At 49.0% G+C, this 16,564-nt stretch overlaps 1 protein-coding gene across 1 annotated transcript in view; it reads left to right on the top strand.

Annotated features, from left to right (window-relative positions):
* TRIM66 (tripartite motif containing 66) overlaps positions 1-11,523 on the top strand; it is a 58,499-nt gene extending 46,976 nt beyond the window's left edge. Inside the window, exons 14-23 of the mRNA XM_044260249.1 lie at positions 246-767; positions 929-1,121; positions 3,120-3,180; positions 3,588-3,762; positions 4,011-4,300; positions 4,780-4,906; positions 5,229-5,303; positions 5,660-5,812; positions 6,219-6,437; positions 7,328-11,523. Of these exons, the coding sequence (XP_044116184.1) occupies positions 246-767; positions 929-1,121; positions 3,120-3,180; positions 3,588-3,762; positions 4,011-4,300; positions 4,780-4,906; positions 5,229-5,303; positions 5,660-5,812; positions 6,219-6,437; positions 7,328-7,387 (1,875 nt within the window). The 3' untranslated portion in view covers positions 7,388-11,523. The remainder of the gene's footprint in view (positions 1-245; positions 768-928; positions 1,122-3,119; positions 3,181-3,587; positions 3,763-4,010; positions 4,301-4,779; positions 4,907-5,228; positions 5,304-5,659; positions 5,813-6,218; positions 6,438-7,327) is intronic.
* Positions 11,524-16,564: the final 5,041 nt, after the last annotated feature.

Here is a 16,564-nt window from a genome sequence, read left to right as displayed (position 1 = left end):
GTTTCACAAACACACATGCACACCAGTGTCCTTAGTCTGTGCCGCCCTCTCTGTCAGAGCCAAGCAGCCTCCTTGGCGTAGGGGACTGGGAATAGGACTTCATGTGTTGTCTGAGTTCCCTGCAGCTACTAGACTCTGAGGCTGGAGTGAAATCTGAGCATGGGAGCTCTCTTGGGCTGCATTTCTCCTCCCCTCCCCTCATCCCCTGCTAATGGCCTGACTCTGCGCTGTCTTCATTCCCACAGCACTCCACTTCGGTGAGCATCATGGGCTTCTCCAACACATTGGAGATGGAGCTGTCATCTACCAGGCTGGCAAGGACCCTAGAGCCACAGATGCAGAGTGTGAGCAGCCTGACTGCTGCCCCTTCCCACATGGTCCCAAGCCTGCTGAGCAGCACACCCACAACTGTGTCCGGCCTGATGAGTAGTCAAAGCCAGGCTATGCCCAGCCTGACCGTCAGTCATCTGCAGACTGTACCCAGCCTTGTGCGCAGCACACCCCAGTCTATGCCTGGTCTGATGAATGATTCCTCCCAGGCCATCACAAGCCTAGCAAGTGATCACTCGCAGGCCAGGCCCAATCCAATGTCTGGTGCCACCCAGACTATGCCAAGTCTGGCAACTTGTCCTCTGCAGAGTATGCCTCCAGCTTCTGACATGCAACCGGAAACCGGATCCAGCTGCAGTCCTGGCTCTGGCCGAACTGGAGGGAGCCTGTGCCCTGCAGATGGGGCTGACCCCTCCCTTGGGAATGCCCTGTGTAAGGTAAGTCCTGGGGAAAATGACATAAAACTTCCTCTGCTCATCATTGAGCAGCAGGGTGGCCCCTGAAAGGCTTATCCTGACATTAGCTTAATAGCTCTATGACTACTAACAGTAAAACTATCTGATTTCTTTGATTCTTTTTGGCCTTTCACTTTTGAAAGATGGAGAGTGAGGATTCTACTCGCTTCACTGACTCTCTGGGACAAGACCCCACAACCCCGGGTCTGGAGGTTTCCAAGGATTTGGCTGTGCCTTCAGAACTGGAGGAGCCAATTAATCTCTCTGTGAAGAAACCTCCACTGGTCCCAGCAGTCAATACATCCATGGCTCTGCAGCAATACCGGAACCCAAAAGGTGAGGTGCAAGTCATTAAGCATCCTGTCACTCGTGCTGGCCACTTCCGGTCAGATACAGGTCAGGAGACAGGCTTGAGGCAGGAGGGAACAGCGTTTCTCTCTCAGGCTCATCTCACTTCCCTCCAACACGGACTTACTGGGACCTGTTCTGTTTCCCTCGTTGTGGCCAGGACTTAGCCTCCTGTAACATTTCCATGCAAAAAGTTCTGGAGGCGGAGGAGAGGCGGGGGGAAACAGGAAGAACTCCTCCGAGGGGCTAGCCTTAGCAAAATATTTTAGGAAAAAGAGCATATCTGACTTTGGAGTCAGGGATATCTAACTTAGAAAACTTTTTACCTTTCTTCTTTTATTCTTTGTTCTGTTCTTTTTACCTTTGACCTTTCTGAGCTGGTTTCTTTCTCTGTAAATGGGGCTAATCACAGCTACTACATAGACTACTGGGACCAATAACTACAGTGAGATCATTTGATGACTTTCTCCGTAGTAACAAGAATTGGCCATGCTTTGCCTCACACCTGGCAGTCCTATGGATTTGTGTTGTGCCCTAGAGTAAAGGGAATTTGGACCAGTGCAGACTCCCTCTGATTCTCTTCTCAGCTACCTACATACCTTCTCAAATGGGGCTTCCTTTTTTCTGTCATAAGCAAGGGGTAGCTGGGAAGTTTGAAAGCAACCACAGAGTGACTGGGACTTTTTCTCTTTAATGTATGATAAGTGTTTAGTCTGTAATGATCACTCAATTTCTGATATATTTAATAAATGAAAATGAAATAATTTTTCCCCTTGTTTTTTTCACACTGACTGAACGACCAACTTATTGGTTCTTGTTAACTGCATAATAATGGGACCCTGAATTTTAAGCAGTTAAATTTTTTGGACCCTGGTTGCCCATGGAAAGTGCCTGGTGCTGAGTGGTGCTCAGTAAATGCTAGTTTCCTTCTCCCTCCCCACACCACCTCCTGCCCATCTACACAGGCTCTACTGCACTACTCGGGGTAGGGCTGCAGGGAGCCTTTTGCCTATGGAGCATGAACTAGACTCTCAGGTAGTACTAAAATCCCAGCACTTGGGTGGAAAGGCAGAGGCTGGACAGAAGGACTCCTCAGAGCACGTAACACTAGTATATGGAGCACAAGAGATTTCTGAACTCACTTGGAAGGGGAGAAGCTGGCCCCTCAGCACCTGACTCAACACTCACCCCTAGATAGCCTCTGAATGTAATGTTTGTTTTTTTTAAATTTATTTTTAACTTTTTTAATTTTTAATTTTTAAAGTTTTATTTAAGTAATCGCTACATCTGACATGGGACTTGAACTCACAACCCCAAGATCAAGAGTTTCATGCTCTTCTGACTGAGCCAGCCAGGCACCCCATATCTGTTTGTCTTTTTATTTATTTATAAAGATTTTATTTATTCCCATTTGAGAGAGAGAAGGAACACAAGTAAGGGGTAGGGAGAGGAAGAAGCAGGGTCCCCACTGAGCATGGAGCCCAACGTGGGCTCGATCCCAGGACCTGAAGATCATGACCTGAGCCAAAGGCAGAACCTTAACAATCTGAGCTTCCCAGGGACCCCTCTGTTTGTCTTTTTAAATATTTTATCTATTTATTAGAGAGAGAGAAAGCGCGCGCGCACGCACATGTGAGGGGAAGGGCAGAGGAGAGGGTAATAGTCCCAAGCAGACTCTGCACTGAGCGTGGAGCCTGATGTGGGTCTCGATCCTATCATGATCTGAGCCAAAACCGAGAGTTGATGCTTAACCAGCTGAGCTACCCAGATGCCCCTGTTTATCTTTTTAAAAGAAGGTGGCCTTCTTTCTCTCTGAGCGAGGAGAGCCATGGTAGGATTGCCACCATGATGAATGATTACAGTGTGGGTAATGATTGCGTGACAGGTGTGTGGCCAACGGGATGCGTAGTACATATGAGTGGAAGGTATGGGTTATAGGGCATGTTATCAGAAATGTACATCACAGGCATTTGTCTTTTGTCTTAGAGCATGAGCATTTTGAACAAGGAGCCGTGGAGTTGGATGCAAAGGAGAATCAGAGTATCAGGTAACAGGCTTTTGGCCCAACCTCCCTCTCTCACCCTCCAACCTCATGTCCTGGGAGGTTGGCACAGGAAGCCAGCATCCTTGAAGACTAACTAGAAGCAGAACTTTACCTGTAACCATCTTCTTCAACTCCCAGACCCTCGAGTAGATCATGCGTTTGGGAGCCTAGGATCTTGTGGGAGGGAATCCTGACTCCTGCAGCAGGAGGCATGTGCTTCCTCTTTAGGAATTCCCTTTCTTTGAGCAGAGCCCTCCCCTCCCCCCGGGGGCAGGAAGGTGACTTGCAGGCCTGCACAGGGTGGGACTGGGATCTGGGGCAGCAGCATGTGGGATCGTGGATGAGCTGACTTAGAGGCTGGGGTCAGAGGAGGCTCCTCCCAAGACCCAGGGGTATCTCTCTTGCCACAGGCCCTTCCACAGCGAGCCCAAGATTCCCTACGTGCGGCTGGAGCGGCTCAAGATCTGTGCTGCCTCCTCGGGAGAGATGCCAGTGTTCAAGTTGAAGCCCCAAAAGAATGAGCAGGATGGGAGCTTCCTGCTGATCATCGAGTGTGGCACTGAGTCCTCCAGCATGTCCATTAAGGTACTGCTCTGCTCTGTCTTGTCCTTGAACTTGGCTCACGCTGGGAGCCTCTCTTTTCTCTCTGCTTCTGTCAGAATTCTGGCTCTGCTGCTGACGCTGACCCGGTGCAGATTTACCCCTGGCTGTGAGGGGGTTGTCCCAGCATTCCTGGGGCTCAGCTGGCCTGGGGGCCTGCTCGGTCCATCCTCTCCCTCCCTCCACAGCTTGTTGGTGCTATGCTCTGACTGCTGACTCCCTTCTTCTCCAAGGTCAGCCAGAACAACATGCCTGATGCCATCCAGGCCCCAAGTCTGGGGGGAAGAAAGGTCACTGTCACTTCTCTGCCTGGGCAGCAGACACCAGAGGGGGAGGGTGTATCTCCTGAGGAGCAAAGACTCATTCCTCGGACCCCTGGAGCCAAGAAGGGGCCCCCAGTCCCCATGGAGAACGAGGACTTCTGCGCCGTGTGCCTCAACGGAGGGGAGTTGCTGTGCTGTGACCGCTGTCCCAAAGTGTTCCACCTCTCCTGCCACCTGCCGGCCTTGCTTGGCTTCCCAGGGTAAGCCATGCAGGTCCTAGCAGGGTACTCTTCCGAGAGGCCTCTCCCAGGCCCACACAGCTCCCTGGGCTGGGCTTCTTTCCTGTCTGGGCCCCTGTGAACTACAGGTCTGGGAGTTAGCAGCCCTGCTGCTGTGTCTTGTGTGCACGGACAGGCAGATGTTTGAGATTGAATTGGTTTCCTTTCTTCCTCTCTTCCCAGCTTCCTCCTACACACACAGATTTGTCCCCATACTCCTGTTGCAGCCCCTTGCTGAGTCCTTTGTTTTTCTGGATTCACTCCATCCCGAGTTACTGAATTTCTTTCAAGATGGTGGTTAGGAAGCTATTCCTTACAGGGAGGACTAGGTACTGAGTCTCCCAAAATATTGCACCCCACCACACCCCCCTACCTGCCCTGGGTATCTTGGAACAGAGGGATAGGGGAGGTGGCTCTGGGCCATGTGCTGAGGCCTCACTGGGCCTCACCTGCTTCTGCAGGGGAGACTGGGTTTGTACCTTGTGCCGCAGCCTGACCCAGCCAGAGATGGAGTATGACTGTGAGAATGCCCGCTATTACCAACCTGGAACGCGGGCCACTCCTGGCCTGAGCGTCTATGACCAAAAGGTAGGGAGGGGTCTCTGGGAACAAGGTTCCCTGCCTGGGGCAGCCCCCCTGTGCCAGGGGCTAAGACTTTTCTGAGGGGTTGGGAGGCCTCTCCAGTTACCTCTCTGTTGGGTGATGCCTGACAGCCTGACCCGTGGGGGTTTGCTGTGAATTCCTTCCTGCCAGCTGTTTTCCTCTGGTCTGGGAGGCTGGGTTCTGCCTTCTCATGGTAGCCCATGCCCTGTGGGACAGAGCTGCCCCTGCTGGAGTTACCAGGGTCACTGTCTTCAGTCTTGAGGTGGGGCCAGGGAGAAGTAACATGCTGCCCTTCTGGTTTCTGCAGAAGTGTGAAAAGCTGGTGCTGTCCTTGTGCTGCAATAGCCTCAGCCTGCCCTTCCACGAGCCCGTTAGCCCACTGGTAAGGAAGGCTGCCTGTTTCTGCTGGCTCCCGAGGTCCTGGGCCCGTGGTGGGTCCCAGGGGTATCCAGGGCGGGCTCAGAGCATGGCCACTTGGAAATCGAGTTAATACGTGCCCAGACTAGCGGACCCAGCCGTGGCCACCACAGCCCCCCAACCCCACGGCCACTGCACCGGACTGGACAGTGAGCCAGTCCTCTTTTCCCCCGTCTCTTGTCTTCTTTCTTCACGTTTCTTCTTGCTGCCCTTCTCTTTGTTGTGCTCTTTCACTCCTGTCCTACCTCATTCTCCATCTTTTCCTTCTTCCTCCACTTTTTCTGTCTTCCTGCTTGGCTTCCCCTTCTCTCCTCCCCCAAGGCCCGGCATTACTACCAGATTATCAAGAGGCCCATGGACCTGTCGATCATCCGGAGGAAGCTGCAAAAGAAGGACCCAGCTCACTATACCACCCCAGAGGAGGTGGTATCAGACGTCCGCCTCATGTTCTGGAACTGTGCGAAGTTCAATTATGTATGTCTTGCCTGTTTTCCCTCTCCCCTATTTCCCGGGGACCCCAAGACTCTTGGCTGGATGGGGATATCAGGTTTGGTCCTGAGTTGCCATGAAGACTTGGGAACAGAGTTTTTGGGGCTCCCAGAGTGAGTATTTATCTCTCCCACTCTTGGGCCTCAGCATGGACTCAGGAGGAAGAAGGGGGAGTGCTAGTGGTTGGCCATCTGTGGGTAACTGTCAGGGCCACTTCTGCTTTGAGAGGTGATACTAAACTGATTGTCTTAAGTCTTTAGGAGAAAATCTCACCTTCTAGACCTCCAGGAAACTAGCCAGGCTTTGCACTCGCTGTAGAGCTCTTGAGGGACCATGAAGAGATGGGCTGGTGGGAATGGGCAGGAACATCACTGCTGTCCTTCCCCTTCAGCCTGACTCAGAAGTCGCAGAGGCCGGCCGCTGCCTGGAAGTGTTCTTTGAGGGCTGGTTGAAGGAGATCTACCCGGAGAAACGGTTTGCCCAGCCAAGGCAGGAGGACTCAGACTCCGAGGAGGTGTCTAGCGAGAGTGGGTATTCCACTCCCCAGGGCTTCCCATGGCCCCCCTATGTGCAGGAGGGCATCCAGCCCAAGAGGCGGCGGCGACACATGGTAAACATTGCTGCCAGGTGGTGGGCGACGTTGGGGGGTGGTGGGGCAGGCAGGGGGAACTCAAGCAGCATGTGTAGGGCAACCTAAAGCCAGACTTCTAGGGAGGCACAGGTGAGTGGTGACAATGAAGCCTCACTCCCAGCCCCTTAGTCTAAGGGGAAGGCAGCAGTGTGAGGCTCATGAAGTTTAATTACTGCTGAGACTTGAAACTCAGAGAGGTGAATGTACATGCTCAGGTCACCCAGCAAACTAGCAGCAGAATCAGGGTAAGAAGCCATGGCTCCCAGCTCCTAGCTTAGGGCTGGTTATTCTGCACTGTGATCCCTAGGAGAGGAGAAACAGCTGTCTCTCTCTGATCTCAACTTGGGTTTAGGAGAAGGGAAGGTGTATTTCCAGCCCCCTTGGTATAGAGAAGGAGGGAGAGGTGTTTCTTGCAGCAAAGAGAGCTTCTCCGACCTTGTGTCTGGTCCCACATAGGCAGACTTGAGATATCACTTCAATGCGTTTCATTCCACTGAACTGTATTGCCTGCCTGCTGGGTGCCGGGGCATGACCAGCCACCCCCCTGCCCCGTTGTGTACCGTACTTGGCACACTGTAGTGTTCAGTGGCTGCAGTGAGCCTTGCTGTTGCATTCCTGGGCTAGAGTAGAACACCTGCGCTCTGGGGAGTCCCAGTCTGGACACTGCGCCTTTCCACATTAACAGGTGCTACACTGGGCCATGTTAATGCCATATATATATTATATATATATATATTGCCATATATAATGCCATATATATTACCTATATAATATTATATATAATATAATATATATTATATGTATAATATAATATAATATAATATAATATAATATATATATATATATATTTTTTTTTTTTTCCCTTTCAGGAGAACGAAAAAGCAAAACGCATGTCCTTCCGCCTGGCCAGCAGCGTCTCCCAGGTGTGAGAGCCGGCAGCAGAGCAAGCAGCCTGGCAGCTGCCACCCCATCCTGTCGACCACTGTCCCCACCTTTCAGCTCATTCTCTTCAGACCGTGGATGTGAGACGAGTCTTGTCGAGCCATGGAGTGCTCTTCTTTGCCGTTTGCATCTTACAGCATTCATTTGGGAGCCATCGTGCATCCACAACAGAGAAGATTCCAGTAATAAACAGCAAAGAGGGAGGTGTTCCCGATTCCCAGACAAATCAGATGTGTAGGGTCCACTGGACAAGACCGCGCCGGTCAGGCTCGGGAAGGCCTAACCTCCTTGGTGACCTCTTTCTGCTGAGGAAAGCAGACTTTTCTCACCTTTCAGTGCGCAGGGCTCAGGAGCAGTGTATATATCCGAAGTTCTCCTGGGCCCTGGGGTGGGGTGTGGAGAGAAGGGAAAGAGGTTCTGACATATAGCAGGCCTGTGATCGCTGGCCCAGCACAGCCAAAGACTGTCACTATTTGCCTTTGCTTGGCCTGCTGGGACAGGATGCTGCCCTGTGCAGGATAATGGAGGCTTCTAGAGGCCGGAGGTCTCAATTGGTGCCTATTTGGGTTCTAACGGTTTTCAGGGTATTTGTTCCTCATGTCCCCTCTCCTGATGTTGACTTAGGTGGCCGCTGTGCTCTAGGTGGTATGGCCTTCTTGATGGGGCTGGGTGGCTGTGCAGGGACGGCTGATGGCTTCAGGCTCAGATTTCACTGGCAGGCTTAAGGAGACGTCAGCTGCAGAGCCTGTCCTCTGTGTTACTGACTTTGGGTTCATAGCTTTTCTTCGGGGTCAGAACCTGCTTTCCTGGGAGTGATTGTCAGTGGCCATCTCTTCAGTGTCTCCACTCAGGTCCGGACCCTGAGTTCTGCCTTGGAAACCTGAGAGGCAGGGGCTGGCCAAGGAGGCGGCCCCAGAACAGCTCACCCTGCTGGGCTTCTCCTCCTTCTTAGACATCCTAGCCCTCAGCTTCTCCACTTTCACAGAGCCAAAGATCAGAAGCGAGTGCTCTGACTCGCCTGTCCCTGGGCTCCCCACAGCCCAGAAAAAGCCAAGACACATTTTCTGATGGAGGCTGGAGAAGGCCAGAGGGTGAGCCAGGAGGCGGATCTAACTGCTCCTGGGGAACATTGTGTCTAGGGTGGAGAAGGGAAAAACTTGAGAGCTGAGGAGCCAGAGTCCTTCAGTGACTTTGAAGCAACTTCAGGATGTCACTTCTCCAAGAATGCAGAGGGAAGTGTTCTGGAAGCCGCAGGCACAGGAATTCCAGACTGCATCTCAGGTGGAGAAGGATCTTCATGGCCTGAGAGGGGTGTTTGGGAGGAGGAGGCACAGGCAGCTGCGGGGAATCAGGCTCTTTCCCGAGCGAGGACTTGGTGGGGAAGGAAGCTACTGCCGATGATGCTGGGGGAGATGAGAGCGGCCGCGCCCATGGCCTGGCCTGCAGACGCAGCTGTCTCTGGTCTGGTCATGGTGTGACTAATTTCAAGGGAGTCTTAGGTCATGGCTTTATTTTTGCTAAGAGATGAAGTTTAAGGAAGTTCTTGTGTGTAGGGCCTTTGTCAATGGGAACATTCTGCTTGGAGAAAACATTTCTTCTCTCCTGGTCAGTTGGTGTTACTGCTCATTTCCTTCACCCCGCAGGCTGAGAGGCCATCTTCACTTCAGAACCAATCGCGCCGTTGGCCTGCCATTCTTTCACCAGCCCTTGCCAGGCTCTCCTCCGCAGATGGGCTTCCATAGTCCTGTTTCCTAGTCAGGAGTAACTAAGTCTTTAATACTCCAGTAGCCAGGCAATCTTTAGGTCCAGCCCTCTGCTCTTTGGGGCACACATGACTCTGGCTTGGGTTTTAGCCACTTTCCTTTCAATATTTGAATCTTTTTTCCCCTGTTCAGTTGACTTGGCAAGGTTCCCTCTGTAATTACCTCACTAATTCATGCTCTTGGTCATCTTTCCTTTGTTGTGGCCCCCACCCCCACCTCCCCTGAATGAGCATCGTGGTGCTATGTGTCGGACAGCCAGGTAAGGGCTGCAACAGGCTCAAATCTGATTGGGATCCTTCCAAAGGACCAACTGAGGCCACAAATAACTAGAAATGCCTGGCTAACTGCTTGGCTTCCCTCCTATGACATATAGTGTGCTGGGCCAGAGGTCTTAGTAATGTAGTAGAGAGTCACATATTCCTTTCCCATCGCAGAGACCCTGCCTGCTGAGAGGTCCACTTCAGCACCTGAGGCTCTGCCCCACCACACCACCCCTGCACTGGTTACCCCACACCCCGCCTCTCCCCAGGCTTTTCCTGTGGACTTAGCACCAATGTTTTATGTCGTGGTTTGGTTTTATTTTTGCATGCAGAAAACAGAACATGGGTTTTTAGAAATTAAAAGAAAAAGCTGCTAGCCGAGTGACTGACTTCAGTGGCTCTTTGCTAACGTCTGAGCTGATCCTGCTTTTGACTTACTCCTATAATGGCCCCCTTTGAAGTCAGTCAGATCTTTTGGCCTTTGACTAAGTCATGAAATGGCAGTGAGTTCTGGGTCCTCCCATTATAGAATGAAGTCTGAAAGGAGAAATGGGGCTCCTTGGATATACTGAGAAATAGGAGGGCAGAGGGGCTTCAGTGGATGCAAAGGGGGTTTTAGTGCAAAAATTGGTGCAGGATGAAAAAAAAAATTGGTGCAGGATGAATTGCGGAGTACTCTTCCAGAACATGGGTAGTCCGGCCCTACCTGACTTCTAGTAGTTGCCAACTACACCCCCTCTAAAGGTCCCCCTCCCACAGTGGCAGCTGCCTGACCCTCTGTAGACTCTGCTCTAAGACTTGATAGGTTCTGGTTCCCTCTGGCAACAGGTCTTTGCCTTGCTTCTGAGACCTAGACCTCTCCTCATTTGTTCCCAGGCTCTGCTCTGCTCTCTCTCCCACTCCCTGATGTCATGTCACCTGTAGTCTTCTTTTCTGAACTTCCAAACTGAGACTTTGCTCCTTTGGGATCACCATCCCCCATGCTTCCTCTTCTCCCATGCCCTCCCTGCTGTTTATTGAAATTGCCTGCTCCTTTAGTCCAGTTCCCTGACCTCCTCTCTCTTTGTCTCAGCCTTCTCCCGGGCTTCTTCCTCTCCCTAGCCTGAGCCCGTGGTGCATCACATATGGACATTTTTATCAGGATCCTGAGCTTTCTTATCCCCTCTAACTCAAAACTTCCCCTGAAACTGTCAACTGTTCTCCATTTTTGGCATCAGCTTATTTTCTGCTCCCCTCTCCTAGGTTGCTAAGCATGACAGCTTCACAGTTGACTCCCTCAGTTGGGCTGTCAATATTGATGGGTGTATCTTTGACTTATAATTACACCGCTCTCTGTCTATGCCCCTTATCTTTGCTCTCAGCAAATGACTGACCCCACTGCCTACTTCACAGAACAGAGTCCCTAAAGTGAGAAACTCCTTGCCCATTTGCTCCTCTCTCCCTCCCATCTGTGTCCACATCCCTCCTCAGATTGTTCCCTTCTGCTCCTGTTCAGGGCTCTGTTTCTTGAATCCTGCTCTGTGGCCTCCAAGACTTTGCTCTGTCCCTTATCCCACCACTCCCACTTCCTGGGAGCTCAACCTCCCTCTCCAATGGCAGCTCCACAAAGCCTACACAAGCAGAGGTCGCCCCCAGACTAAAACAAAGCTTCTTAGAATCGGTTGCTCCTTACCCATTGTCCTTATTGACTAAGTTTCTTTTAAAAAGGATTTTTTTTTCCATTAATTCTTCTCACTCTTCAACCTCCACAGCTTTTCATAAGAGTCACCAGTGACCACCTAGTTGCCAAATCGAAAGAATACCTTTCAGTTCTCAACCGTCTTGACGTCTCTACAGCATTTCACACCATCTGCCACTCGCTCTTTGGAGACAGCCCCATCATATGGCTTTTCTGACACCACAGGTGTCTGGGTTATTCTCTTCCCTCTCGGCCACCCAGGCCGAGACTTTCTTAACGTCTTGACAAGCGAACACATCCATAGCTCCTTGCGGTCTCCCCTCTTCAGGAATGGGGCAGTCAGGAGGAAGCACGGCTGCTCCTGCTCCCTTCCCTCTGTGTTTTCCTGTTCTCCCTGAGTCTCTTTCTTCCCCTGGGCTCAGTTCTCCCCATGCCAGTCATGTTTATGAGCTCTCCTGGGAAGAGAGCTTCTGCAATCCTTTCTCTCTGTCCTTCCCAGTGCAGCACAGAGATAGATTTTAGCTATGTTTGCCAAGAGGTCTCATCCAACTCAGCCCAAGAATGTGGATTGAGTCTTACCAAAAAGCAGTTTGGGTAAATGGGATTCCCAGGCTGGTGGGCAGCTCATCGCCATGATCCCCATACCAGTTAGGGCTGGCCACAGTTGGTGAGGTGCTGGGGATCATGGTAAAACATGTTTCCATTGTGTGGGTCGTTGTGCTTCTAGTCGGAAGGAGGATCCCTGCAAGGGTGGCTGTCTGTCACTGATAACATTCTGGTGGAGGGAAGACTGAGAAGTGCTGGGAGTCATCACTTGCTTGGGGCCCAAGGCAGGCCTCTTTTGGCCAGGTCTCTCCCATCTGTACTGATATCACCCCGTTTGCTCCAGCTATTCCTGGAGTTGGAGGCAGATGTCAGGTGTTTTCTTGGAGGTGGGGTGAGATAGTAGAAAGTTATCTGATTTGAGATGCTGAACACCTAAATTTTGGTTCTGCCAGTTATGAATTATGTGACGTTGGGTAATTTCCCCATCTATGAAGTTGGTTGGGGGAGGGGGTTGAAAACAGTGATCTCTCCGAGGCTGTGCTACTGGGATGATGGTGCTGGTGATTCGAACTCTAAAGCTCAGGCGCCACAGGGAGCAAGGAAATATTGGGGATAGGACATAGCTGGGGAGTCTTGGCCAAGGCAGGACAAAGGGACTGATAGGCTAGACTGAGCACTTTGAGGAAAGCAGCTTTGAGCTGCTTCTTGAGCCATATGCCCATTCCTCAAGCTGCATCTCTTTCTTGGATATCTAGGATGAGTTCCTCTTGAGCCTTTTTCAGAAGTGGCCATTGGATTCAAAGTGGTTGGGGGCAGGAAGAAGGAATATTGTGAAGGGAAATGTCACTGATCTTAAAAGGGCCTACACATTCAAGAACAAATTAAAAACAGCATTTTTCTTTACCAATAATTGTGTCCTGGAGTGTTTCTTCAGTAATGATGGCCGAACCTACTTCGTGGTCTTCTTGCCCCTGAACTCCAACATCATGAAGAGCACAAGGTGAGGAAGAACATCTAGTCTTCCATTTAGGGAAGAACTCAACTCTCAGCTTTTTGTTGCATGAACACAGCCCATTCCTCAAAATTCAGGCAATAAGTCTGAGGCAGAGTTAAGAGAAAGCAGTCTTATGAGTGCCCACCATTTACAGGCACTGAATACCTCAAAAATGTCCTTTATAGGGGTGCCTGGGTGGCTCAGTGGATTAAGCCGCTGCCTTCGGCTCAGGTCATGATCTCAGGGTCCTGGGATCGAGTCCCACATCAGGCTCTCTGCTCAGCAGGGGGCCTGCTTCCCTTCCTCTTTCTCTGCCTGCCTCTCTGCCTACTTGTGATTTCTCTCTGTCAAATAAATAAATAAAATCTTTAAAAAAATGTCCTTTATATAGGGCCATATCCCAGTCACCTAGCCTTAGGCCTCCTCTCTGCCCACTCTACACCCATGGTTTCTAGCCATCTGGGGGAGAATGACATTGTTTTGAATATTCATCATTCATTTTGACTGCATAGAATCTGAACCCCTTTCCTATTTGGGTGGAATTCCCCACTCCAGGAGTCTTGGGAGGCAGAGCTCACTCTTCACTACAGTAGCTAAATATATTAACGTCTTGATTTATCAGTATGCCCTGTAGCTAGGATACAGGTCTAATGGTAGTCATTTAAAAAAAAAAAAGAAAAAAGAAAAAAGAAAGCAGGGACCACAGAGACTTCTCTGGTGATGGTATTGGTTGCAGTGAGGCGAGGTTTCCATGGCAGCAAGAGCAGCAGAATGAGCTGAAGCCCCTGGTGCTTGATGGCAGTGCTGGTTTTCTACAGCCAGACCCATTAGCTCCTAATCCTCTTGCCTTTCCAACAATTCTGTGAACACTCTCAACAAATATTTTATAGAATCATTTTCTGCTTAAATGAACCAGAATTGGTTTCTTTTTGTTGGAACTAAGCACCCTACTGATACAGAAATCTTAGAGAATCTCATCAAGTCAAGGACCAACTCTCTGAGCTCCAGACACCTCCACTTTGGTGTCTTGATGTCACCTGATGCACTAGTCAGTCCCCGGCACCCTTAATGTAGTCTTACTATATAGTCTCTATCTCTGAAGCCAGGGACATGGGAAAAAAGCCAGTGAAATGTGGTGTCAGAGAAGTTTGTGTTTCAAGGAAGGATGATCATTTTTTAAAAAGATTTTATTTGGGAGAGAACATGAGTGGGTTGGAGGGCCAGAGAGAGACCTACTGAGTGGGGAGCCGGCCAGACATGGGCTCAATCCCAGGACCCTGGGATCATGACCTGAGTGGAAGGCAGATGCTTAACCCACTGAGCCACCCAAGGGCCCCAGATGATTATCATTTTTTTTTAAAATATATATTTTTTAATTTTATTTATTTGACAGAGAGAGATCACAAGCAGGCAGAGAGGCAGGCAGAGAGAGAGAGAGAGAGAGAGGAGGAAGCAGGCTCCCCGCCGAGCAGAGAGCCCGACGCGGGACTCGATCCCAGGACCCCGAGATCACGACCTGAGCCGAAGGCAGCGGCTTAACCCACTGAGCCACCCAGGCGCCCCAATCATTTTTAATGCTTAAGATGAGATCTGGAAGTCTTCTTGACCCCCACCCCTTCCCAGAGAGACAGCAACCTCCAAGAAGCTTAGGAATACCCTTTCAGTCCTGTGGGCAAATAAATCTCTGTCTTTGGTATAAGAGTATAGGCTCAACTGCTGTAATGACAAAAAAAGGCCCCAAAACAAAGGGACTTTAAAAAATGGAAATGTGTTTCTTTTCCAGGTAATAGTCCCAGAGGTAAGCAAACAGGTTAAGGTAGGTAATGATGGCTTTGCTCTGTGAAATTGTTGAAGAACCCAGGTTGTTTTTTTTTTTTTAAATTGTTATTTATTTGAGAGCGAGAGAACAAGCAGAGGTGGGGGGCTGGCAGAGGGAGAAGCAGACTTCCTGCTGAGCACGGAGCCCAATGCAGGACTCCATCCCAGGACCTGAGATCATGACCTTAGCCGAAGGCAGACACTTAACTGATTGAGCCACCCAGGTGCCAAGAACATGGGTCCTTTATAAGGTATGGTTACACCATTCTCTAGGATGTCATTTTCGTTTGTATGAATGAAGTGGTTGACCAGTGGCTTGTCTGTGTTCCTGTCTGAGGAAGGGTAAAGAAAGAGGAAATGGAGGGAGGACAAGCAATTTCATCCAAAACTGGTGTCTTGGAAGTTGTACACACCACTGCTTCTGACATGCATATTCTTGAAGCATTCCAAATTTTAAAGTATGAGCTTTGGATTAAGATTATCATTCTATTTCATCCATGCATGTCCATTTTCCTGTAATTCTAATGGGATGGTATCAAAATAGAGTTGCATGGATAAAACCTGGTTTAGAAAAGAAAAACAAAACCTGTGTCTTGGAAAGTGTTATATACATCACTACTTCTCAAAATCACTTGGTTAGATCTTATTCATAAGGAACATCCAGCTATAGAAGAGGCTTGGAAACATGAACACCATAACCTCAGTCATGCTCTAGCCAAAGAACTAAGGCCTGGTGCTGGTAGAAACAGTTATCCTTCACTAGGGTTCTAGAGAAGGGCTCTGTCCATTTGTTCCAGTGAGATGCAGGTGTGACCCACTGACAGTGTCACTTTATGCCAAAGGCTGTGCCAGGGCAGAGCCTCTGTGACTTTTTAAGCCTATTAATTGGCTTAATGGAGCAGTTATCCTCTCCACATGAAATGGAACCCCCCTATATGAAATGTATCTCTGGGTAACCAAATATTTGATGAGGGGAAGTGTCTCTTTCAGAAGTATTCCAGCTAAGAATTGAAGGGTTGATAGATTGGAACATCACCATTTTCCAGCCCCTAATGAATGAATGAATCTGGGTAACGACCATGCATGGCTACCCACCATGCATGTGTACCCATATCATAGAGAGACATCCAGAAATTACATGTCTCCTGATTGAAGAACACAGCATCACCTATTAGTGCTTCCAAACAAATATGTTTGACCCTAATCAGGCCTCTGGGTCTGACTACCAATTAACAGATGTAGCAGCCAAATGACAGGAAATGCAAAGAATAAAGGAATGTCTTGAATGACATCACAAGGATACAATCAGCAAAATCCAGTCCATGGAAGCTATAAGATGACCTGGTACTTACAACAAATATATTGCACAGGGGATAAAAGTGGGATGGGCAGAAAACCTATAGATTTAGAGACTTAAAAGGCATATAAACCAATTGCAAAGTATGGAACTTACATCCTGCTTTCAACAAACTAAAAACATCATCAGATAACTGGGAAAAGCTGAATGTTAACAGGATATTTGGTGATATTAAAAACTTGTTTTTATGTTATTTGAATTATTTAAAATTTTTATTTTTTAGGGCATGATAAAGATTTGTTAGAGTATTAGAAACAATGAAAAACCTGTAGAAGATGGTTAAATAATTAATAGAATATAATTTTAAATTATATTTAAGGACCCTATAGGGCATAATTTAAATGACACAAATATTCTCAAAGTCTTTCTTTGGATTAAGAATCCAACAGAGTAATGGGATGCATAAAGGGAGAAGAAAATTCCAAAGTTTTTCTGACTTGAGAAACCTCTCAAGTATTTCTGGAAGCAGAGACCTCAGTTTAAAAAAATTATCAAAAAAGGAATAAATTATTAATATAAGCAAACAGATTGACAGATTAGATTATCTTTTATAGAACATCATAACACTTTCTGAAACACAGGCCTCTTCAAAGACACTTTTGTATGAGTAACATTTCCAAGGCTCACTGAACAATCCAGCTCTGTTTTCTGTTACTAGAAACTTTCATTCAGTCTCCCCACTGGAAAAGAGGGTAACATGGTCTAGTCTTTAGTGTTAGTTAGACTGGGCTGATTTTCACTATCAGTT

This window comes from Neovison vison, chromosome 7 (genome assembly GCF_020171115.1).
Source record: "Neovison vison isolate M4711 chromosome 7, ASM_NN_V1, whole genome shotgun sequence".
NCBI lineage: Eukaryota > Metazoa > Chordata > Mammalia > Carnivora > Mustelidae > Neogale > Neogale vison.
Note: the sequence above shows the minus strand (reverse complement) of the source record. Positions and strands in the feature narration are given on the sequence as shown.